We start from the raw sequence: 27,628 nt of genomic DNA, 5'->3' as shown, positions 1-27,628 counted from the left end.
TCAAGGGCACGTCCGATTGGGCGTGTGTCCCTGGGCTTGGCGTTTGGGCTTCCGACGGTGTATTAAACCAGAGCTTTGTTTGTGGTTCTGCAAATATAGTCTTTGCGAGCATTTGATAATTACCTTTAGATGACAGTATTAAGGGTGTAGATAACTTTTTGGTTGATTATTATTATTATTATTATTATTAATATTATTATTATTATTATTACCTTCCAATTTTCACTAAGTCTCAATTGGACGAGGTCGCTAGCCTTACGCCGCTCCGAATCCTGACTGTGACCCACTACAGTTAAATAGCTATCTTCTTGATTTAACAGATTCACAATGTACGATTCAGGCTATGGGACCCCCCGCTTGGATCGATCTCCGGGCTTCTGGGTGGACAGGCAGTTCGTTAGATTTTGGGAGAAGGAACTTGTTGGGGATAAAAGAAAAGTAAAATGAAAACATACTAACCGTTCCCGTAGATTTTGTTAGATGTTCTAATTACTCTTGCAGAGAAGATCACTAATTTAATCTGGGTTTCGTTTGGGTCCTGACAAATACTAGCTGTCGTTGGTGGGTAAAAATATGTGTATATTTTCATCAGGAATTTAGGTATAAACCTTCTCCCGTCTCTATCCTTTTGTTCCTTTGTGTGTGTTTTTTTTTTATACAATTTTTTCAAATTGTAAAATCATGTTCATTAAGCTTTTCTTGGCAAAAAAGTCAAAATCATGTTTATTAAGCTTTCCTTGGTGAAAAATAAAGTCAATATCATGTTTATTGAGCTTTTCGGTGGAAACAAGGTCAAAATCATGTTTATTAAGCTTTTCTTGGTAAAGTAAAAACAAAGTCAAGATCGTGTTTATTAAGTTTTTCTTAGTAAAAAAAAAATCAAAATCATGTTTATTAAGCTTTCCTTGGTGGAAAAAGAAGTAAAAATCATGTTTATTAAGCTTTTACTGGTAAAAAAAAAGGAAAAATCATGTTTATTAAGCTTTTCTTGGTAAAACAAAAAAAGGGCAAAATCATGCTTTATTAGGCTTTTCTGGTGAAAAAAAAAAATGAAAATCATGTTTATTATGCTTTTCTTGGTGAAAATAAAAATCTAATGACATTTACGATTTTGTTTTTCATTTGATGGACTAAACTTTGATAATGTTATAAAGCCCCCGCCCCCTTCCCCCTCGACAACCAGATACCAGCGGTTACCACGTAATTTACATAATCTGACTTCGAATTACCTTCCAAATTGGATAAATGTAGGGATGTGGGGGGGGGGGAGATGTGGTCGAAAATTGTTGCTAAACTGCTGCTGCCGTTTACATAGTTACTGACAATTTCTGTGATGGATGTATTCATAATGTATGGATGCTTCTTGGTACCATGTCCCTGTTCTCGTTTACCAAATGTATACAAATTATATGTATATGTATATATAAATACACATGTATATACACTTATAAAGCGTTCGATAGCTTTTCCCCTCTCTCTTTATTTCGGAAAACGAGCAAAAACAAAATAACAAAAAATTAATGCGATGGAACCGTTAGTTTATAGTAAAAGGCTTGGGACTTGACGCGACAGTTCCTTGCAGGACGCAACACAAGCTTTCTTTGTTTTATGTTTGTTGCGGGTATACAAGCAGCTTGACGCGAGAGAGAGAGAGAGAGAGAGAGAGAGAGAGAGAGAGAGAGAGAGAGAGAGAGAGAGAGAGACTGACTGACTGCAGCACTCTGGCGCGCTTGTAGTTACGTAACTTTCAACTTTTGTTTGATTCGGTTTGCTGATCTCTCTCTTTCTCTCTCTCTCTCGATCGAATAATTGATGATTACGTTGTTATTGATATTCCTCTCTCTCTCTCTCTCTCTCTCTCTCTCTCTCTCTCTCTCTCTCTCTCTCTCTCTCTCTCTCATAATTGATGATTACAGAAATTATTATTGTATTGATATTCCCCTCTCTCTCTCTCTCTCTCTCTCTCTCTCTCTCTCTCTCTCTCTCTCTCTCGCTCTCTCTCTCTCTCTCTCTCTCTCTTAGTTTTTTCGATTGTAGTCTGGAAGAATCGTGTGTTTTGATGCTAATATCGTGCTTATTAAATCATAATTCATATTTTAAAACTGTAGAGTTAGTGTAGGTTACAATAATTACAGCAGTTTCATAATAAACTTTGTATTATGTTTTCTTGGTCTTTTCTATTGATTAGACAAATCATTCCAGTCTGTTCCATGAAGTCCTCTTTTGGAATCTGACGAAAGTGAATGAAGGTTTCGGACTTCTTGAAGGTCGGTGGTCGAATCAGTCTGTGAAAAGCGCTTCTTGGTTATGAGTCCTGACTATATTTTAACACCTACTTCATAACCAGACGTGTATCCATTCATACATACAAACATATGTGTGTGTGTGTGTTATAGGCTAACCATTTTAAGTACACAATTCATTCACTAGCGCCTCAGTGGCGTGGTTGGTATGGTGTTGGCGTCCCATCTCGGTGGTCCCTGGTTCGATTCTCGGCCATTCCATTGAGGAGCGAGAGATGTGTAATTCTGGTGATAGACGTTCACTCTCGACATGGTTCGGAAGTCACGTAAAGCCGTTGGTCCCGTTGCTGAATAGCCACTGGTTCCATGCAACGTAAAAGCACCATACAAACAAACAAACAAACAATTCATTCACTGCATAGAATATCAGAGGTGCAATGGATTTGTAAGGAATCGAGCCCAAGTCGATACTGTCTCATCCGGGATCGATTCCGGGTTCCCCTTTGGAGAACAGAAGCGGTGTTTGTGTCCAATAAAATGCCAGTTTTCTTGTGAAAATTCAGTGCTTGGCAAGTGATGCGCTAATGGTTGCTCATTAACACGGACTGGCGAATTTTTGTTTATTTACAGCACAAATGTGATAAGTAGAGACTCTCTCTCTCTCTCTCTCTCTCTCTCTCTCTCTCTCTCTCTCTCTCTCTCCAAAGAACCACCTCCGAAAAGGGGATGCGCAATTCTTTTTTCTGCCATGGATGGCTGAAGAAACAACCTTCCATTATCTCTCAAATAGCAGGATCCCTGAACGAGAGGTACCTCTTACCTCTTACTTGGTAACGAGTCTCTGCCATTTCATCTCGTTGTGCTGTAGTTGTAGTGGCGAGTCTCGTAGCGCCGCGGGGGTGGGGGTGGGGGAGGCGGTGTCATTTTCTACGGGATGTTGCGTGGTTTAATCTCTTTGCGAAAGTGAAAGCTTGAAGTTTTTAGGGGCAGTTTTTGCTCTTATTTTTGCGTTTCATCCATCTCCTGTGGCGAAGATTGGATTAAAATAAAGTCGTGAGCAGATATCTGTCAATATATTTCTCTAATTGCGAGGAGGAGGAGGAGAAGGAGTATCGTGTACTACATCACGAATTGTGCTGTAATGATCGCTTGAAAATATAAAGTACCGTTTATGATTTTACCAGGCATTCTATATATTTATATATATATATATATATATATATTATATATATATATATATATATATATATATATATATATATATATAGATGGAGGAGGAGGATCGTGTATACATCACGAATTGTGCTGTAATGATCGCTTGAAATATAAAGTACCGTTTATGATTTTACCAGGCATTCTGTATATATATATCTAATATATATACTATATTATATTTATAAATATATAATATATATGGTCACCTATAGAGATTTTCAGCCATACCTACATATGCTTTGTTTATATGTACTTTTGTAAGACATCCTATGTCCATATATTACCAGTGATCAGGAGCACTGAAGGAAGTGCTCGAAATATAATATGGTTCCAACTTTCAAATAAGTGCTTCATGGGCCTTTTTATCTTCATTTTATACTGTTGTATTACAGTAAAAGATATTTCTCTCTCTCTCTCTCTCTCTCTCTCTCTCTCTCTCTCTCTCTCTCACTCCTCTCTCTTCTCTCCTCTCTCTCTCTCTCTCTAACTCTGTAAGAAGAATGTAGGTGCTTGCGCCCTCATGTGCGTGTATGCATGTATATGCGTGCCTATGTGTAGAAAGGGGTGAATGATGGTAATTTAATCCCGTGGCAAAGATAGGGGAAATACCCAGTGCTGTAATTACCTCAGGCTATTACGTCTCGAAGGGGAGAGAGAGAGAGAGAGAGAGAGAGAGAGAGAGAGAGAGAGAGAGAGAGATACGGTAGGGGGGTGGGTTTGGGAAAAAGGATGTGAATCGGAAATTGATGTGTTTGCAAATTTCCTGAGATTAATGAATGGAAAGTGGAGATAATGGTTAAATATATGGTGAGGGTTCTCTCTCTCTCTCTCTCTCTCTCTCTCTCTCTCTCTCTCTCTCTCCTTGCAGGAATTTTTTTAAATAATACGTTGGGAGTAGAAAGTATTTTTCATCATAAAGTTTGTTCTTGCATAAACCAGTAGGAAACTTTTCTTTAATTAAAAAGCTGGTAAAGTTGCTCTCTCTCTCTCTCTCTCTCTCTCTCTCCTCTCTCTCTCTCTCTCTCATGTACCCACTCAGTCATGTCTGGTTTTTAATTCAAGGTATGACTTTGCAACCGCCAACGTCTTGCATCAGCAGACTTTTGTATTACGAAATCAATCAGACGAAAATGTCAAAAAAAAAAAAAAAAAAAAAAAAAAAAAAAAACTCCATACTTTGGTCATCTTTGACGGGTTGCAGCCTCGAATTTCATGTTCTTGAAGTGACGTGCGTTTTTTTGTTTTTTTTTTTTTTTTTTTTTTTTTTTTTTTTTTTTTTTTTTTTTTTTTTTTTCGGTACGACGATTTTCCAATGAATAACTCTGGATCGTTGCAGCCGAACGTTCAGTTACGGTTGCAAAGACTTATTTACTCGTAGTGATGTAATGTTTTTTTATCGCTATATATATCTTACTATATTGGGCGGTAATGTCTCTCCGTCCGTCTGTCATTCAATCACGGCCAATCGGTTGGTCCGATGGGCATGAAACTTGGCAGGGTTATGGTGGGGACCCCTAAGATGGTTTATAATGCGGTTTCATCCTAACCCCTCCTCCCCCGCCCCCGCTACTCCGAAGGGGTCGGGGGTGAGAAGGGATTCCCTGAAACGGAGCTGGTGCTGCCCGTGAAACGAGGCTATTTATGCCCGTAGACTTAGTTACTGTACGAATTTTCCTACATAATTTCTGTATGGACATAGGGTTGGCAATGATTAAAACAAACAAGTGATTAAATAATTGATTTTTTCATTAAAAAATAATTATTTTTTTATTTTTTTTATTTTTTTTTTATTTGAAAGCAAGCAAATTGAAAAATATGGTTTTGAGGTTAATAAAAACTTGAGCAAAACTGTGCTGCATCTATTTATTTTGATATAAAAAATTTGCAAGTACATAATATAGGCCAGAACTGGAAACCTAAAAGATAAATCAAGAGTAATTCTGTCATAAAAAAAAGGATTGAAAAAACATGTAAACAAATAAAAAACCAAATAAATAAAAAAATCAAATAAATAAAAGAAATAACAAATAAAAAGAAATAATAATCAAACTACTTAATTTTTTATTTTTTATTTTTTTAGAATAAAAATCAACCAACCCTTGTATATATAAATGTATGTAAATGGAAATATGTATATGTATGTGTATATATATATATATATATATATATATATAATATATATATATATATATATATATATATATATATATATATATATATATATATATATATATATATATATATATATTTATAATACTGTGTGCGTATGTTTCCAAAATCTGTAATATAAAAGAAAGTCAGTCGCAACTTCTCCCCTTGCAGTACCCCTCGCATTTTGTGGATCTTGTTCAGCCTGTTGGCAGCCAGGTTTTCCCATCACAGTGAACGATCACGTGACCATCCATATTTGTGTTGTTTCTTGAATGGAACTGCCTCCACTCCACAATACTCCTACCCCCCCCCCCTACTCTTTTTTTTTTTTTTTTTTTTTTTTCCTAACACCTTACTACTCTCTGACTTTCTCCGATTCCGTGTCTCTCTCTCGCTCCTTTCTTGTAAAGCGTCACTTCTGGTCCAAATACCGACGTGAATCCTTTGTTGTGCTGTCTTTTGGGGTTATCATCTCAGCTTGTCTCACCTTTAATAATTCCTCATTTAATTGTGTATAATATACAGAAGTTTTTATGGCATTATGTATATGTATATATATATCTATATATATTATATATATATATATATATATATATAGTATTATGTATATTTAAATATTTATATTTTTAGATACTCATATTATATATGATATATGTATATATATATATATATATATATCATATATATATGATAATATATCTATATTATGTATCTATTCACATTTATATTATATATACGTATGCATAAACACAAGTATATATTGTATATTAAGGATCAACTTTTCTTAAAGAATTTGAAGACTTGATAATTAGGGGAATGAAAATAAGAGAGAGACAGAGACAGAGACAGAGACAGAGAGCATTGCTATTTGTAAAAGCCTAAATGATGGAATGAAGACATCCAATCGTTATGATAATCATCATCTTCCCTCCCGTGGCTGATTTAATAGGCCGAAAGATAATGTGACAGGACGAGGGAGCTTTTAAGCCTAAAACGGTCCTGAGCCTCCTTGTTCCTAGGCCAGCTAAACACGAACACACACACACACACTTCCTAACCCAGTCCTCGGTTATACATATGCACACAAACTCTCTTTCTCTCTCACACACACACACACAGAAATCTGTACCTAACCCAATCTCTCTCTCTCTCTCTCTCTCTCTCTCTCTCATGCAGGAATTCGTATCAGTTTTTATAAGTAATACTTTATGGGTAGCAAAGTATTTTTCATCTTAGTGTTTGTTTTTGCATAAACCAGTAGAATCTTTTTTAAAGTAAAAAGCTGGCAAAGAGAAGAGGTGGGCTCTCTCTCTCTCTCTCTCTCTCTCTCTCTCTCTCTCTCTCTCTCTCTCTCAGATAACACAAGGCGTTCCAACAGCTCCTTCGTTATACCCGGGTACCCAGATATTATCGCCTTGCTTTCTATTTTTCTCTGGTGGATGTGTGGTGGGCACGTTTGTTGATTCAAAGGATCAGGTTGCCCCGGGACATAGATATATATTATTTATATCTCTGTTTTGTTTGTGATTAAAAAACATCTAATCTTGAGAAGTAGCGGACATGTTAGTTATAGTGTTGTTGTTGTAGTTCTCGTGGAAAATTTGAATGTCTTTAAAATAAGAGTTTTATTGACCATTTTGTTTTTACAGTAGTAATTTTTTTTTGCTATTTATGAAACGTGAACAAGATGATAAAGTGACAGTTACCAAATTTGAATATATGTATACGTATATAATAAGTGTGTGATTATAATGCATATATATATATATATATATATATATATATATATATATATACATATATATATACTTAAGTATATTGATTATACAATTCATAAATTCAGCCAGAATCGAGTAGGGAAGGTTAGGACTTTGAAAAGGACTACATTACCAACTTGAGTCGATCGATCGCTTAGGATTTTTCGGCAGATAGTCGGACATCACTGTCGTTTCGCCCACATTCCTCCCGGGGTGCCTTTGGGGGTCGGAGGGGAGGGGAGGGGAGGGAGGGCCTTGGTAAGGCTTTCTCTGGTTACCTTTGACCCCCCTATCGCCTTCTCTGGGCATCGGCGCCCATGCCCATGGTAATGCCATTTTTTTTCTTTTGTTTTAGTTTGAGTTCCTGTGCTACTACACACTCTCTCTCTCTCTCTATCTCTCTCTCTCTCTCTCTCTCTCATATATTATATATATATATATATATATATATATATACATATATATATATATATATATATAATTATATATAAACTGATATGAACTTATGTTAAAATTATTTTCCTCAATATTCATGTGCGTGAATTTAATCACGTCGAGAGAGAGAGAGAGAGAGAGAGAGAGAGAGAGAGAGAGAATTCTTTGTGTATTCAGGAATGGTTTGTTCTTTTGTCGCAAGGTCGTATTGTTTACGTGTGTATGGGTATTGTTAATGCAGATATGAGTGTTTATTTATGAGTATGAGTATCACGTGGTCGTTGTCGTCATCCCGGACGAACGCTGTATTATTATTATTATTATTATTATTATTATTATTGCTGGTCATGATGTGCGCACAATCCTGTGTCCTAAACTAAAATGATGGTGATTCCTCAGAGCCAAACAGAAAACGGAATCAGGATAGTATTAAGGGAATTAAATATTAAAAAAATGAATGAAAATATTTACACGGATATAATAAAAATATAAAGTAAAATGCGCGAAAGTGAAACAAATGCATTTTTAGCCTTGTGATGAAATTGCAACTGTTCAGAAAATAGTTTGAAAGACACTTGAAAGCGCAATATCTATGTTTTTCAAATGAACTGATTTATTTACCCACAGTATTTGGAACGCTTTTTTAACATTCCCAATATTGAATGTAAAATAAAACTCATTCCTTGGTCCTCTTGGGATGTTTTATTACGTAATCTGATGTTTTGTTTGCTCTTATCACTTTTTTTTTTTTTTTTTTTTTTTTGCTTTTTTTTGTTTATGATGAAACTGGTATGTACGGATTTCATTTGCATTAGTTGTTATTAATATATATATATATTATATATATATATAGTATATATATATAATATATATATATTATATATATATATTCGAAATTGAGCCGTTTCCCCCGACAAGGGGTGGCGCCAGAGATAAACCAGTTGACATTTAACCGTAACTACAGAATCGTGGATGGCCATTGTGCGAGAAACTTCCTAGGCATCAACAGTTTTATACGCTTTCATGGAAGGCGTGTGTGTTTGAGAGAGAGAGAGAGAGAGAGAGAGAGAGAGAGAGAGAGAGAGCATGGTTTCCACATTGTTTTCTTATGTATCCCGATGATATTCCTGTGCTATTGAGGACGTAATCTGCGCTGTAGATCTTCTTCATGTATAAGCCTGTGTCAGAGAGATTATCACTTTTATCGATTTATTTTTGTTACGTTTTGCAATTCAAAACGAGTTGAATACAAGCGTTATATGAATGCATTTCTTAGAATATCGATGATTTCAAGGATAAACTGCTTTATATTATATTTCTTAACTTTTAAATATTTAAGTCTGTGCTCTCCATGATTTAAAATAAATAATTTGGAATGTTGCCTATTTGAATAAACGAAACGAAGAGAATACCTTTTATTTCATGGAAATGTTTATTTTTAGGTCACAAAAAATGTATTGTTAAATTATTCCGTGAAAAAATCCTGGTAAATATTATGACTGCCATTATTGAAGGTTCTTTATTGTTTTGTTATATTTTTGTTAATGCAGTTGGTGTAGATCTGAATTTTTGTTTTATATTATTTAAAATGTTAGTATTGGAGTTTCGTATTAGTATCATTACCATTGTTATTGCAGTTTTCAGAATAATTTTACGTATTTATTATTGTTGCTATTTTTCTCATTGACTTTTGTTTTATGATTTTTGTGTTATGATTTTTGTGTTATGATGATAACATAAAGTTGATTGTTGCTGTTGTTAATAGGATTTTTTGTCCTTGTTATTGAAATTATTAAAAATTTTAGTGATGGAGTTTTGTTTTAGTATAATTCTCATTGTTGTTACAGTTTTCAGAATAATTTTAAATTATTATTATTATTATAGTTTTTGTTGGTAATTATTTTCCGAGTTCTGGATATTTCTAATTTTAATAGTGAAGTTTTATATTAGCATAGGTATCATTGTTATTGCAGTGTTTAGAATTTTACATTATCATTATTAGTTGCTTTTTGTATTATGATAATATTTGTTGTTTTATGTTGTTGTTGTTGTTGTTATTGTTGTTGTTTCTGTTGTTGTTGTTGTTGTTGTCCATGAGAGTATAATTTTAATAATGAAGTTTTATGTTAGCATAGGTATCATTGTTATTGCAGTTTTGAAGATGATTTTACACTATTATTATTGTTGATTTTCGTATTATAATGATAACATTTGTTTTATGATGTTGTTATTGTTAATGTTGTTTCTGTTGTTGTTGGTGTTGTTCCTGTTGTTGTTGTTGTTGATGTTGTTGTTGTTGTTGTTGTCCATGAGAGATTTTCTCCCATCGCAGCTTTCACTTTTTTTCAACTTGCATTATCAGCCACCTACGTTCCGTTTATTTTTTTTTTATTTATTTTTTTTTTAAGGTGCACAACTGATGCAGCAGCAGCAGCAGGGTCGAAGCAACATCAGATGGAAACTCGCCAGTTATTGGCAGAATCCCAAGGGAGACTGCTGCTGCTGCTGCTCTCTCTCTCTCTCTCTCTCTCTCTCTCTCTCTCTCTCTCTCTCTCTCTCTCTCTCTCTCTCTCTCTCTCTCTCTCTCTCTGTCAGACATAACTTCCAGGCGCGGTGTTGCATTGTCAGAGAAAATTCCTTTGTCTCCGCATTCCTGCAAGTGGTCATTATAGCCTTCATCATCTTCGTTTTCATTATATTTTGGATTTGAAGAGGGGATGATTATGATAATAGTAATATTAGATATCATGATAGTATTTAGATATCACGATAGTTGCCAGTCGAAAGTTCTTGTGTGGGATCACCTGCGTTATCGTCACCGTTTTCACTTTCGGGAAAAAGTAATAGAAATGCTTCTGATATCTTCCCAAAGTTCGTTTTTATCTTCGTTTTATCTCATTTTTTATCATGGCAGTATCGACGTGGTTTTTCTTTTCTGTTCGTTATCGTCCTGTTTTCACTTATTGTTTTCAATTTTGTGACGAGGGACGTTGCTCGTCAAAAACGATAAACATTGTCACTTCTAATCATTATAACCAGGAATATATATATATATATATATATATATATATATATATATATATATACATATATATACATATAGTTTTATATACATTGTCTCTGCGAGAGCTGGCCCGTATAATGGTGCAGTGTAGTCGTGTCTCTTGGCCGGCAGCCGTGAACTTAATTTGTTTAGTTGTCTCATTAACCCTGTCTTTTGCCATCCTCTAGATTATTGATTGGAATTCATTAATGGCCCCAGAGATTAGATTCCCTCATCAGACCGACACCGGCTGATATTTCTAAGAAGATGTAGATGATACTACTGTAACGTTAGGATTTGTATAGTCCACGGTGATTTCTGATTAGTGGAAATCGAAGATTCATACCTTGATCTTTATTATTATAGACGGACTTCACCTTTTAGAATGACTGGCAGAATACGGCAGATCTTGATAGGATGGCATCCTAAGGAGGCATCACTAGTTCACGGTACCTAGTTTGATGTACTAATGACTGACGGAGAATGAGGGATGAAGAGGGAATGAACGAATAGAAGATAATGTCCTAGACTTTTATTATGACAATAAAAAAAACTGTCAATTCTTGATATTGCTGAATGAGTGGTGGTGTTAAGATGGCCTTTTAGCATGAGCTGTTACTGTGTTCTATTTTTCATAAAAGAAGATTTAGAAAAAAGGACTAATGCAGAATAACTGGTATACAGGTCTCAGATTTACTTTCAAGGACAAAGGGGACAATAGAGTTAGTAGAAAAGTTTGCTCTTACAGAATGCCCAAGGATGCCAGCCATAAGTAGTATGATATACCTGGATACCTCAAAGACAGTGTCTTAGGGATGAATAATTCTCTAGAATATCTGAGAAAAAAAGAATACGTGTTTGTAGTATCGTAAGAAAAAATGCATAAGTAGACATTGTACTTGAAGCTCATATCTTTATAATACATTACTTTTTCCCCCGTGGGGCGGGGGGTTAGTGCTATCAGAGCACTTCATGCGGTGCACTGTAAGCATTACTTGCGGTTCTTTGCAACCTCCCTTCGGCCCCCTATAGCTGCCACCCATTTCATTCCTATTAATCGGCCTGCGATCATAATCTCTCTTCATACCTTCCAGCCTCTCCTAACAATGGATTCATAGTGCAACTGCTTTGAGGTTTTCCTCTTGTTATACACGTTTCAGACCTTTTGCAGCCACTTTCAGTTTCAGCGCTTGATCTTTGGCCTAAATTCGACTCTATATTCCTTTTTTTTTTTTTCATCGCCATCTCTCATTGTGGGCACGTATACACGGTACAAGGTATTGTCTGCGGAATGCGGTCCAGAGGGAAGTAGTTCTTCTGTAGGTATATGTTACGTCGCTCCAGAACCGTCACTCGTTCCGTTTCTTGCACAGTCGTGTTCCAAGGGCACAGTACATTTGATTGACTGGCCGTTAGTGGATCTGTGTCTTGAAACGGTATTATATTTCCTAGGGACGTTGTGGTGTCATTTCCATCATTCCTTGTTATGTTTACGAAGAATATGCTTACCTACCGCCTGAAAATTATTATTATTATTATTATTATTATTATTATTATTATTATTATTATTGATTACAAAGAAATTAACAATCTCGTGAAAAACTGTGAGTGTAATAAAAATCCACAATTATATAGTATATATATAATATATATATATATATATATATATATATATATATATATATATATATATATATATATATATGTTTACTATATAGTTGTCGATTTTTATTACACACATTATTATTATTATTATTATTATTATTATTATTATTATTATTATTATTATTATTATTATTCATAGTTTTGGTAACGGCGCCAGACAGGTGCTCTTATAACGCAGTTGATAATAATAGGAGAATATCCAGTATATGATAATAATACTGACAGCAACATGACTTCGGATCATGGCCGTGCATTCCTAAGAGGTTACATGTAGCCTTCCAACCAACGAGAGATACTTACTTACCAAGGATCCTTTACGGAGCTTATGGAGATGTTGGGGGCGTCGTAATCCTCGGGAATTCTCCATAACATGCCCCGGGGTCCTTTTGTACAGGTTCTGGGCCGGTGCTTAGACCTAGCGACGTCTTGTCAAGAGGTTTTCGTCGGGGGTTTTTAGGCCTACTTGTCAAAGTCAGCTGGGATTCTGGAGTATTGTTGTTGTTAAAATGGTTATTTGTTATCATTGTTGTTATAGTTAAGATTGAAGTTTTACAGTGTTATGAATGATTTTTTTTTCTAATAAGAAATATGAACTTTTAGTACCGTTGTGTTTTTTAGTTATTGGTGTTAATATCTTTATTGGTTAAAGTTTAAGTTTGAGAGCGTTATGGGTTATTTTTTGTTTGATCTGAAAAAGTACTTTTAGTACCGTTGTGTTTTTAGTTATTGGTGTTAATATATTAAAGTTTACTTTTGAGAGCTTTATGGGTTATTTTTTGTTTGTTTGATAAAAATATGACTTTTAGTGCCGTTTCTTTAGTTCATATATATATTGGTTTAAGTTTTAGAGCGTTATGAGTTATTTTTTGTTTGATCTGAAATAGTACTTTCAGTACCGTTGTTTTTTTCAGTTATTGGTAATAATATTGTTATTGGTTAAAGTTTAAGTTTGACAGCATTATGAGTTTCTTTAACAGGAAAATTGCCTTTTCCTCTGTCGCTAACATTTGATTTCATTTTTCACTTCATCATCGCTTTTCATTCAGTTGCGCAATTGCAATGTGACGTCAGTCCGTTGATGCAAAGGGAGATCTGGTCATTAAAGTTAGATGCTCTGAATCAATTGCAGATTGATATTCGCTATTTCGCAACTGTAGTGCAATTGGGTGATGGGATTAGTGAAACTATTATTATTCATTATTCATTTCCACCTTTCACTCTCGGACACCGTTGTGGCTCATTTCCTTCTGGTAGAATATGATTGTAATTGCTTATCGAAGGGGAAAAAAAAAAGGCCATCGTATCTCAAGTATTTATAAGGCGAGTGTTCGTTTTTTGTTTGCAAAGTTAAAAAAGGTGTATTATGAACGACTAACTGTTACGTAAGGAATTTGTACCCATTAAATGACTTGCGTGCGAGAGAGAGAGAGAGAGAGAGAGAGAGAGAGAGAGAGAGAGAGAGAGTGTCTCCCTCTGTTCCCGTCCAACTCGCAGGATCTGTTGGTTTCCAGGTCTCTCGTTTCGCGTTCCATCCGCCAGACTCCAGTCAGTAGGTCCCTGGACCGAGTGCTTTGCGGAGGTGCGTGTCCGGGTGTTTAAGAGATACCGGGAGTTTTTGAGTGCGTGTGTGTGTGTGTGTATGTGTGTGTGTTTGTTTGTGCGTATGTATGTCTCGCGTAACCGATGCTAGGAAGGGCATCATAAGGACTTTTATCTGCTGGAGAGGACGTCGTGTTCTATGTTCTTATTTTGGCTGGAACTTTTGGTTGAATCGTGACATCGTTCTCTCGCAGATTTGTTTTAATATACTAAGAGTTTGTCATGATTAATGTGACTTTGATATGTATTCTATGATAAATGGCGTTTGATTCCCACCCTCAGGAATAAACGTACGATCTCGCAGACGGTGGCAATTTGACGCGAAAAGGGCCGAACGTTTTGACTGACGCATCATGTGGATTTTATAAGGACGACTGCCAAGTATTGTAGAGATACTCGCTCGGTTATCCCAGTGTTCAGTGTTGATCGACTCTCTCGCGTTCGATGAGCAGAAAAGAACGCGACACAGAGTTGTAAACAAGATATAAAAGAAGAGAACCAGTGTGTGTGTCAGGTGCTTCTATGTCCTGCGGCGCCTCTGAAATGGTGTTGGGATATTGAGGTGCTATAAAACTCGGGGTGGACGAGGAGTACACACTCGACTTCTATAACTGCCCCCATGACAAGGAACTGCTTCAGTTTGTAACAACAAACTCGAGAAGTGAGTTTTGCATCAAGGGAACTTATCGGGGCGTCCTTTGTGGGACTGCAAACAAGACCCAAGAACCATTGTGTGGTGGTCTTGGCGTTCTAATCACAATGGTCATCCAGGGCACCTTCAAGTTTCTGCCTTTCCTGAAGGATTCTCAGGTATGAGTGCCACCGGATTTTGACCTTATTTTATTTGTCGTTTGAGTAGGACTGCTTTTTTTCCTGTGCTTTTGAAATTCGGTGTGAGGTGGTGCCAAGTTGTGTGAAGAAAAATTATCATCAGGTTACTTTATATGTATATATATATATATATATATATATATATATATATATATATATATATATATATATATTGAATATATAAGTAAATATACATACCTAGCTATTTATGTATTTTTACATGTATACGTATTTATATATATAAGTTTATCCTTATTTTCGCGTTGTCTGCTCTCTCTCTCTCTCTCTCTCTCTCTCTCTCTCTCTCTCTCTCTCTATCTATATATATATCTCTCTCTCTCTCTCTATATCATATATATATATATATATATATATATATATATATATCTATATATATGTATGTATATACACACACACACTATAATAATAATTATATATATATATATCTATGTATATATATATATATATAGTATATATATATTTATATATACATATATATAATATATATATATATATGTGTGTGTGTGTGTGTATATATATGTGTATATATTTATATATATATATATATATATATATATATATATACATAGTGTATATTGCTGATTATATTATGTCACACTCCGATACTCACACACACACACATTATAGAATAATATTTAGAAATCAAAATAGTATGTCGAATGTCACTCTTCACAAAAGCTAATAGCCGTACCGAACGCTTCATTCCCGAGGGGAAAAAAAAGCCCTTTCCGAAAACGAGAGAAAAGTGAGTGCTTACGCTCTCTGTGATGACGGCAAACGCTAATGGAACGGCAAAACGTAAGTATCTCAAACGGTCTCCTAAAGGGACCCCATTACCTACTTCGGTGCCGAGTGAGAATCGTCGTGTGATAGAAAAATTACCGGTATTTTCAGGTAGTTTTTTGTTTTATTTATTTTATACTTGGGGTTTGCAGCATTGTCGCTGAGGTATTGGTGAGTGTGATGTGTGTGTGTGTGTGTATAATATATATATATATATATTATAATATATATATATATATATATATATATACTAATTATATAGTGTGTGTGTGAGGGAGAGAGAGAGAGAGGTTGTTTGTTTTGCACTTGTTGTTTATTAAGCAGGAATATTCAACATACGTGAAATCGCAGTTTTTTTCCCAAAGCTTATATATTTATGGTTTGATGCTTATAAACATCGTCTTAGTAGGGGTGATGTACAAATATGTTTACATATATATATATATATATATATTATATATATATGTGTGTGTGTGTGTGTGTATATATGTATATATATAATGACTTTTTGTTCACTGTCTTGTCCCTGATACTGAACATTACTAAACCATAACATGGAAACTCATTTTTTGATAGATGAAGATAATGGGTATTTTCCTGGGATTGAGGTAATGGGAAGAAATTTTCCCATTATCGATCAAAATAAAAATACAAAGAGATTTTCCTGGCGGACTGGGATAATGGGAAGCAGATTTTTCTGGTTAAGATAATACCTAGCAACTCTTCCCGATCGATTAAGATAATGCTGAGCAGATCTTCCCAATCATTTAAGATAATGCAGAGCGGGGCTTCCCGATCATTTAAGATACTGCAGAGCGGGGCTTCCCGATCATTTAAGATACTGCAGAGCGGGGCTTCCCGATCATTTAAGATACTGCAGAGCGGGGCTTCCCGATCATTTAAGATACTGCAGAGCGGGGCTTCCCGATCATTTAAGATAATGCTGAGCAGGTCATCCCAATCTTTTTAAGATAAACCTGAGCAGATCTTCCCGATCGATTAAGATAATGCTGAACTTGTCTTTCCAATTATTTTAGAAAATGCTGAGCAGATCTTCCCAATCATTCAAGATAATGCTGAGCAGATCTTCCTGATCGAGTGAGATGATGCTGAACAGAATTTAACGATCAGTTTTAAGATAATGCTGAACTTATCTTCCCAATCATTCAAGATAATGCTGAGCAGATCTTCCCAATCATTTTAATATAATGCTGAACTTATTTTCCCAACCGTTTAAGATAATGCTGAACAGATCTTCCCAGTCATTTAAGATAATGCTGAATTATCTTCTCAATCATTTTAAGATAATTCTGAGTAGATCTTCCCGATCGAGTAAGATAACGAGAAGCAGCTTCTTCCAGACGGACGGAAATGACAGGAGAGAGAGAGAGAGAGAGAGAGAGAGAGAGAGAGAGAGAGAGAGAGAGAGAGACCCTATTGGCGTTTGTTCTCAAGGGTTAAGAGATCAGTCAGTCGCCTCTCGCGCTGACATCTTGGGAAAGAGGTGTCCTCCTCGAAGTGTATGTGACCCTCGTACCCTCTCCTATCGCCATCTTGAGCATTGCCTTTTTTTTTTCTTTTTTTTATTCTTCGACATTTTTTTTATATGCCTTTCTTTTCCTTCTTCGTGTCCACCATCTTTTATCATTATCAGCATCATCATCATAGTCATTCTTGTCGTCGTGGTCATCTTCATTTTTAACGGCCTTCTGCCTTCTGTCCTTTCTTCCCATATCATCATCATTGTCATTCTATCGTATTCTCCCTCATCATCAGGTATAGCATTACATCAACATCATCATCACATATCATCGTCTTCCTCACTATATAAACGCTCCACCTTTCCCAGATGGAAGAACAGAAGACAAAGACAAAGACAAAGAGAGAGAGAGAGAGAGATAGAGAGAGAGAGAGAGAAGTCGATCTGATCTGCCGTTGCACGATTTTAGCGACCTCCTTCCAAACATGGGCGACAACGGTGTTTGTACAGTACTTTCCAAAAGAACTGTGCACTTCGAGAGGGCATTGCCGCCTTTAGGAGGCTGGGGGCGGTGGTGGTTGTTCCTTTTGTAGAGAAAAATAGAAAGGGGGTGGGGGGTAAATGTTTCCAAGATGTGACTCTTTTATGATTATGCTTTTGGGCATCCACGTGACTTGGGAGTAACCACTGAAATTGGAATGGCTGTCCACATGGTAATGTGTGTGTGTGTATGGAGAGAGAGAGAGAGAGAGAGAGAGAGAGAGAGAGAGAGAGAGAATTTGCGCTAGTAATTAACTCAAGAGATTAATTCCAATTCTTACTCTGCCCTATGAAGCTCTGTACATGATGGAATATTTAAAAAAAAACTTTCATAAAGTTCTGTTATAGTTGTTTATAAGATTTATAAACTGTTTTTATATATTTTATTACTTCGTATGATACTCCCAGGGATGTTTTAACTATTATCGTTTTCTTTCTTGTTGTATTTAAGATTAATATTTTACTTAGTACCTTCACCATTACTTGTCCAACCATAGTATAAATAACGTGAAAATGAAAGAGGCGAATTAGCAGTCGCTGTAGAAGAGAACCAGACGATAATAGAAAGTACTTAATTATGATGGTGGGTGAAATATATAAACGGAAGTCAGAGGGAGGGAAGGAGGGAGACGACTCTGTAATGGCTGAGAAACTCCTGTGAATGTCCTGGAGGAAGAGAGAGATAAAGAGAGATGAACTACTTACCATAATTTGTGTAGTCTTTCCCTTTACTGTACCCCCATTCATACTCTTTCTTCCAGGAGACTTTCCACCCTTAACATTTGTTTCGTAGTGGAACTTCGACCTTTTTTTTAATGACCTCATAGGCCCCAGCGCTTGAGCTTTAGACTGAATTCTGTATTCTATTTTATACATTGTATAATTTGTGTATGGATGAATAAAGGGAAACGCGATGGAAGGATGAGTGAATTAGTAAGAATGGTTGTTCATACACGGTTGAGGAACGGATACAAGCGTGGATGGAAAGAGAATGGGTGGGTTGGTGTTTAGGTGAAAAGAGAATCGATCCTCGGGTGCATGGGTGAAGGAATGGGTGACTGTCGGAGGGACGGCCAGTAGGGGCAGGGTGAAATTGTGTGTGTTTGAGAGAGAGAGAGAGAGAGAGAGAGAGAGAGAGAGACTCTCATGGGCGGTCAAGGAAAGGAAGTTAGTGTCACACAGGTGGGCGTAGTCCGCCAAAACAGCGCGCTTCCGGCGGACCTGGTATAACGAACGTGTCCGTTATGCTTCTGCAGGCAGATCCTTCCCTCCCCCATCCCCCCCCCCCCCCCATGACCTCCTCATCTCCGGGAAATGGGAGTGTGGCTCGAGTATGAGATAATCACCTGCTCTTTGGATTAAATCTGTGGAGATGATGACGAGTGAGTGTGGAGAGCACAAAGGAGTTATTTATTATTTTGTTTTTTGTCGATAAATCGAGCTAGTGATTTGGGCCGAGAGAGAGAGAGAGAGAGCGGGATGCCGAATTTACAGAGTGCACGGATGAGCTCAGCACCCGCTACGGGAGATTGGATGATTGTTGTTTTTGTTATTTTTTGATGATTGTGTTTTTTTTGTGTCAAAGGGGCGGGTGGGGTCTGATACGTTCTATGTCATTGCAGTTTGCCTCCATTAAAGATTTCACGTGTAGATAGAGTGAGATTATGTTTATCTCCGCGCTAGGGATACTGTGTCGATCACAAAATGAAAAGAAAGTTGTTCGTCCCACCTAGCCATGATTAAAATTGACGTTCAGAAAGTTGAATTATACTTTAAAGTATAATAATATACTTTCATAAAGCATAATTCAAGTTTCTGAACACCATTGTAATCCCAGTTACAACTGAGTTAAGTGTATCTAACTTTTACCAGACCAGTGAGCTGATTAACAGCTCTCATAGGGCTGGCCCGAAGGATTAGATATTTTGACGTGACTAGGAACCAATTGGTTACTTAGCAACGGGACCTACAGCTTATTGTGGGATCCGAATCACATTGTATCGAGAAATGAATTTCTATCACCAGAAATAAATTCCTCTGGTTCCGCGTTGGCCGAGCCGAGCTACAACCGAGACGGGCAACTGTTCAGTCTATGATCAACAGAGCAAAACAATATAAATGAACAACGGGAAGAAACAGTAACGGCAAAACGGATATAAAAGCAAGTGTTGACGTCTTTGGAACTCGAGAAAAAAGCGCCTATAATCCCATTTGGTGATCTCGATGCTTCGACAGTGATGAGCTCTTTCGGGGTGGTGATGGTGGTGGTGGGGGGGGGGGGGGGGGTGTTTGTTGACAGCTACCCTTGTCACTCCCGAAGTCGGCAGGATAATAGTAATCGTTTGAGGCCCCAGGCCAGCACGATCCATTGTCTCTTTTCTTTCTCCGCGAACGTACGAACGCCCTTCCTTCTAGGTAAATGTCAGCACCTCTCTCTCTCTCTCTCTGACAGAAATTGAGTCAGCATATAAAGTGGCTTTGAGAGTTGTAGTATATCGTAGCCAAAACAAATGCCGAGTTTACCTTATCTAATTGTAAAAGTTGAGTTACACAAAGGCCATGTATCTATAGGTATATATATATATATATATATATATACATATATATATCTTTATATATATATATATATATCATATACCTATATATATATAATATAATATATTTAATATATATTTAATTATATTATATATATTATAATATATATATTATATATTATATATATATATATAATTCATATATATATAATTAATATTATATATTATAAATATATTATATAATATTATGATATATACAATATATATTTTTTATACACACACACACACACACGTGTATATATATATATATATATATATAAAACCTTACTTCGTACGTTGAAATTCATGGGAGATTCACCCCCTGTTCATCATTTTACTTTATTTTGAAAGTGTTTTCTCAGTGCATAGAAGTCATAACTTAAGAAAAAAATAGTATGTTATTCAAGAGATAATTTGGAGAGCTTCTCCTCCTCCTTTTTGCTGAGCAGAGATGCGACTTATTATGTTGCTGATGGTCCATTTTCTGCAGTTCTGTAACTGAACATATTTCTGTATATAAACTTGAAGTCCATTTCCCTACGTTAAAGGTCACTGTTAGTTTTATATTTATATTTTTTGACGCGTTTTTATCTCATATTTCTGTTAATGTCTTCACTGCGCGGCCATTTGACATGAGCGTCATAATGATCTTGATCATTTTTGATGGATAATGAAGTGAGTTGGATGTGATAAAAAATTTTTCGTACCAATTAGTATCATAATCATTTAGATTTTAAAATGCCCAAGTCCTTTAAATAAATAAAAATATATGTCTGTATGAATATATAATTTAATTTATGAATTTTGAACTAAAGAGCCAACGATCCGAGGTCCTGACTTGATGACGTTGAGAGAGAGAGAGAGAGAGAGAGAGAGAGAGAGAGAGAGAGAGAGATTATGAAATATTGCGTCAGCGGTTACCGGTATTTTTGCGCGCCCGTCCTGGCAGTGGGAGACAATTATTGATGTAGGAGGGAATCTGCAACATCAGAGGTCTCTCCAGCATTCCACTGAGGTGTGAAAGATGTGTATTTCTGGTGATATAAGTTCACGAATCTCGACGTGGTTCGGAAGTCACGTTAAAGCCATTGGTCCCGTTGCTGAATAAACGCTGGTTCCATGCGACGTAAGAAGACACCATACAAACAAACAATACATCAAAGGTCATTCATGTCTCCTGGGGCGGTGGGGGGGTGGGGGGTGGAGGCTAATTGTCTCTCTGACCGCAGAGTTGACCTCGGTTCTTTAAAAAAAAAAATCGGTTCGCTGACGATCAAAAATAGGAATCAAAATTCCTCTCTGATTGCCGAGATTAGTAAGGAGTGGTATGTTTAATGTTCCTTGTTTGTGGCTTTCGTAACTAGGGTTGGGTCGAGGTCAGATTGGGAGGGGGGGGGGACGGTGTTTGATTAGTCTGTTCGCTTGTGCTTCTGAATTAATGATGGTATAAAGTTGTTCGATTTCCACATTGATAATATTGTATATGTTATACGTTATAGTCCGTGTGTTTCTAGTATTTGCAGATGATAAAATAGGTTAAAGTTCAAGGTATGGGGAGTATTGTGTTACTATGTTTGTATGTTATCCATATTTATATTATTCGATTCCAAAATGCTAATAAAAAAATTGATTCCGAAATGCCAGAAAAATAATGGATTCCAAAACGCCCAAAAAATAATAATTCTAAAATGCCAAAAATAATGGATTCCCAAAATGCCAAAAAGATATTGAATTCCCAAAATGCCAAAAAAAAAAAAAAAATCAATGGATTCCAAAAGGCAAAAGATAATGGATTCCAAATGCCAAAGAAATAATGAGGAATGAGAAATTGATTTTGGAGTCTTTTTTGCTTTGCTCTCTCTCTCTCTCTCTCTCTCTCTCTCTCTCTCTCTCTCTCTCTCTCTCTCTCTCTCTCTCTCTCTGTTAGTTTTACGATGGCCGTAATATAACTTGTGGCGTACAATAAAAAAAATATAAATTAGTAGTTAATTGGAACTAGTGGCGAGTGGGAGCGTTCTTGAGAATTGAGGTGATGGTGGTAAATGTTTATGGAAAGAGAATGGTAGTGATGGTACCTTAACCATGGAAGAACCTTTCTTCAGACTTGCTCTGTGTGTGTATGTGTGTGTTTCCTTTTATTCAGCACAGGTTGACAACAAGTTTCAGGGAAAATCTTTTTACGGTTTCGTCAAGTTTCTTATATTCCACTTTCTTAATGTAAATATATATATATATATATATATATATATATATATATATATATATATATATATCAAATAACTCGAGCTACAAATTTCCTTCAATAGATAATTCGCTCTACCTCGGAATTAATATATTTTTCATATATGTTAACCGAAGGGGAATTTTTTAGTCGATAAGAAATCTGTCGGTTAACATATATGGAAAATATATTAATTCCGAGGTAGAGCGAATAAGTTATTAAAGGACATTTTGTAGCTCGATGTATGGTATGTATATGAATCGCGGTAATGTGATATGACATGTATATATATGTGTAATATATATTAATATATATATATATATAATATATATGATATATATATATATATTATATATGACTGGTAAAAATGTTCTTGTTACAACAGAATTCCATCTAATAAAAGGAGCCCGTAAAAACGCCAAAATAGTATTTTCTCTCTATACTTTGGCGTTTTTATGTGCTCCTTTTATTATTATTATTATTATTATTATATATATATATTATATATATATATATATTATATATATATATATATATATATATATATATATATATACATATATATTGCAGTCAACTAGAGTACGAACGACATCATGAAAATTCTGAAAATATGATATAAAAGAAACTCAATTTCGTTGGATTTTTTTAAATTTTTACATTTTTTTCATCATAACCCAAATTGTTGCTATTGTCTTCCAGACATAATCATAAAGCGTCTATTCATTTGATGTCAGTTGAACATTTCCCAGTTGATGGAAGTGAAAGTAATTATTCGGACACTGCATTTTACATCATCTCATTAACGATTCGTAATGATTTTCTGATTTGATTCTCATAACCGCATGACTGGACCGTTCAGCTGTTCATGGTTTCGCTTACTCGGGGAGTAAGCTTACAAGCTACTTTGTTGTTGTTGTGGGTGGGTAGGAAAGGTCTGAAAAAGGTATTTTGCGTTGAGTTAAGGATACAGGAATTTTAGGATAGGATATTTATGATTTATTTATTAGAATAAAAATGTAAAACATTAATAATATGCTTGTTAAACAGTACAGGAAAATTATTTCTAATAAAGTGTAGTGTATTTATTTTAGTTTTCGTTGGTGAAACAAGGCTCTATTGGACCATAGATTTTAGCAAGTTTTAATTTATTTGGCGCACTGAGTTTAGAGACTGTTTCTCTTCTATTATTGTGTTTCCACTTATAAATGAGAGTATATGAAAGTGTTTAATTTGTGGCCTTTTTGTTTGATCCTCATTGTTAGTATGAGTAGCACTAATTTTGAGTATTAATTACGAAGACCACTCCACCTTAAGTTAGGAATGTAATGTTGACAACTTTAGCGTGAGGGGGGAAATCTTGCACGCGTCCCGAGTAAGCAGGAGGTCAAATCACGCCTTGTTTATTTTCGCGTAATTTTTTTTTGAGAACGCGCATGCGCATATATGTTTGGAAATGGTATGATGTGATTAAAGCCTTTACTTTGCATCATTGATTAGTACGCCATAATTGTTTGTATTTTTCGCAGTGAATTAATATATATTTTTTAAAGACTCGCTGAGTAACCTTCTTTGAAATGTACTCTTCAATTGCAAATTGATTCGTTTTCGCATATTACTGGAAGTGAGTCAAAGGATTAAATTTTTTTTATTTAAAACTCCATAATTTAATTTCTTTAAACCTTCACATCATTTCGCAGTTAATAAGTCTTTGTCTTGAAGTATTGCAGTGCCGAATCAAGTATACGTGTTTAAAACGCCTGTTGACCGCAGTGTTACACAACCTCAAGATTGCTTTAATTTAGAACAAAAAGGCTTTCGTCGCTTTAAAACGTCACGGTTCAGTGTTTTTTAATTTCTCACAAGAGACAAATGACTAAAAGTATTATTCGTCATTGTTCACGATTCAAACGAATGAAATTGAAAGTATTGGTATCTGCCTCAAGGTGACATCATGTGGCCCTCGACGTTTGGCCTGTGCAGTGGCCAGTTAGTAATTCTCTCTCTCTCTCTCTCTCTCTCAATCGTCGTGTTGTCATCTGGATTTGTAGAGCGTCCAGGTAGTAGGTTCCTGAAAGGGTTCATATTTTGACCGTGTTTTGTGTGTGTGTGTGTAGGGATGTGTGTATTAAAGAGAGAGAGAGAGAGAGAGAGAGAGAGAGAGAGAGAGAGAATATGTATGTACATTTTCTTCGCATCGTCTTTAGAGCTGATCAATTTATTATATCATTCGAGGCTAATTACCATTCGAGTTTCACTTTGCACCGTTGTGTTAATTATCTGCAGGCATGAACTACATGCACCTTACTATTAAATGAGAGAGAGAGAGAGAGAGAGAGAGAGAGAGAGAGAAGAGGGCCGAAATAGGTTTTACAATCGTGCGTACATATGCCTTTTGCAGCTTAGGCACCGTTATTAAGACAAGGTGAACCAGCGGGTGGAGGTGGGTGGGTCACGTCTTCCCCAGATTTCTTCTTCTCGCCTTTATACTTTAGGTTAACATGACTTCGGTATTTGCGGGATTTCCTCCTTTTAAATGCCACACTTAGAGGGCTGGTAACTAACTGTTCCTTTTGATAGGTACTACTACTACTACTATCACTGCTAATGAATTGGTTATTTCACCTCTTTTGAATGCCACACTTAGAGGGATGGTCACTAACTGCTCCTCTGATAGTTACCATCCCACGACTAGTAGTACAACGATTACTACTAAAAAAAAATTTTACTTTTGTACTCATGTTATGTTGGTGGTTGCTTCGAGATTTGTAGGTGGTGATTGTGGTGGTGGTTGTGGTCGTGTACGCGCGCACGCATGAGAGAGAGAGAGAGAGAGAGAGAGAGAGAGAGAGAGAGAACATATAGGTAGAAGTTGACTGTGAAAGGAAATTGTGCTTGTATGTTAATTGTAAATTTATTATTAAGAATCATGTATCGCTGCACCCTTAATATATTTAAACAAGAACAAACCTTTATATATATATATATAATATATATATATATATATATATATATATACTATATATATATATATATATATATATATATATAATATATATCTATATATATATAAGAATTGCATGGGGTTGCACGAGGCTCGAGTACTATAAGTATGTTCCACATTTCGCCGAATGATAAAACCGTTTCTGCAATTACCACGTGACCTGACCGGATTTATATGCTCCATATCTTCATGAATATGAGAATAATGAAGGGTAACCCCCAGCCAGATTTTCAGATTAATTACCACGAATTCGTGATGTAGTAGGTGGCGATAGGGCGTGATCGCTCTCCAACTCCTCGCACTTATCTTGAGATTTCGCGTGAGAGAGGTCGTTTGTCATTTGTACCAAGATCTAGAGAAAGATCTAGATAAAACTCGAGCGCGAATAGGGGATCTAGAATGTAGGACACCGAGGCTATACTATGTAGGCTATGAAAAAAAGTATATAGTTTTGACATTTATTATTATTATTATTATTATTATTATTATTATTATTATTATTATTATTATTATTATTATTATCATCATTGTATTGTTCTTTCCATTCTTTTAAGATTATATTTATTATCATCATCTTGTTTTTCTTGTTCTTCCCATACTTGGAATAACGTAAAGTTTATAAGGAATCTTGCACCGGAAAGAATTCGCTTATGTAAAAAAAATATATATGTAAAAAATAACCTATTAAATACACATCAATATACCCGTGTCTCTTAAAAGTCCTCTCTCTCTCTCTCTCTCTCTCTCTCTCTCTCTCTCTCTCTCTCTCTCTCTCTCTCTCTCGACATTTTTTTCATAACATTGCTTGGCTGTGTCGTGTTTAATAATTCTCTTTTCAACGTTGTATGTCTGTGATGTGTCTTATAATTCTCTCTCTCTCTCTCTCTCTCTCTCTCTCTCTCTCTCTGCTCTCTCTCTCTCCTTTTAAAGACAAGTCTGTTATCATCTCGGTATACTGTCTAAATTTTGGTCATACAAGGGACTGCTTTGTCATCGTCATGGTTTTGAATATAATTTATTTCTCTGGTAAAGGGGGGATGTTTTTTTCTTGTTTGCGCATTGGTTATCTCACGTACCGTTTATATTTTACAGCGTTTATATTTTGCACTTTTTTTATTTTATTTTTTTTACGCTTTTATTCGTATGGTTATTTGGGTTCCCTTGGATGCTTTCTGATCCATCGAGATTTTGCATTTATGATTTTTGTTTGTTTGTTTGTTCGTTTGTTTGTTCGACAGTCTTTATTCATCTTGGCCAATCAGAGTATTCTGTGTATATAAACACGTGTGATATATATATATATATATATATATATATATATATTTATAATGTACGTATATACATAAATGTGAACGTGTGTACATAGCTATACAAATATATTTCCTAACTCAAACCATTTATATATATTATATATATTATATAGTATATATATATATATAATATTATATATATATATATGCAGATTGCGAGCATTTTTTTCTTATGAAAATATATATGTGTATTGATTCCTGAATTATTATGGTTCTTCCAAACCCGACGACAGTCAACCTGATTTCCATCCTGTGTTGCAATCAGGTAACTTTGAATCATGTCACGTGAAGCAGGAGCAAAGGTGAATGAGATATATACGCCGCTTGTGCTGTTATCAATATTTATTGGAAGCGTCGTTACTATAATTACATTAGTCAGAGTAACCAAATACGGGCGAGCTCGCACGTATATTCTATATGTAAGATATATATATATATATATAGTATATATATATATATATATAATATATATATATATATATATATATATATATATATATATATATATATATATATATATATATATATGATATATATATATATAATATATTATTCCCAACGTTTCGTAACTGCTCGTTGTCTTATCATCAGGAAATCTTAGACAAAGAAAGCATAAGATTCCCTGACGATGCATTAATGATTTATTACAAAACGTTGGAAATATTTTATTATATGATATATTATATATATTAATATTTATAATTATATATATAATATATATATATATATATATATATTTTATATATATATATATATATAT

The 27,628-nt window shown here is 35.3% G+C and overlaps 1 protein-coding gene across 11 annotated transcripts in view; it reads left to right on the top strand.

Annotated features, from left to right (window-relative positions):
• The window catches only part of LOC135197036 (CD2-associated protein-like), a 434,027-nt gene that overhangs the window by 235,456 nt on the left and 170,943 nt on the right, over positions 1 to 27,628 (top strand). The window contains exon 1 of one of the 11 annotated variants that reach the window (XM_064223956.1): positions 14,400 to 14,918. The exons of 9 other annotated variants lie outside the window; for them this stretch is intronic. In XM_064223956.1, the coding sequence (XP_064080026.1) occupies positions 14,868 to 14,918 (51 nt within the window). In that variant the 5' untranslated portion in view covers positions 14,400 to 14,867. Of the gene's footprint in view, positions 1 to 14,399; positions 14,919 to 27,628 lie in introns of those variants that run through there. One more of the 11 variants, XM_064223969.1, reaches the window with a different exon arrangement.

This window comes from Macrobrachium nipponense, chromosome 18 (assembly GCF_015104395.2).
Source record: "Macrobrachium nipponense isolate FS-2020 chromosome 18, ASM1510439v2, whole genome shotgun sequence".
Classification (NCBI taxonomy): domain Eukaryota; kingdom Metazoa; phylum Arthropoda; class Malacostraca; order Decapoda; family Palaemonidae; genus Macrobrachium; species Macrobrachium nipponense.
The sequence above is the reverse complement of the archived record's forward strand: the minus strand, read 5'-3'. Positions and strand labels throughout refer to the sequence as shown.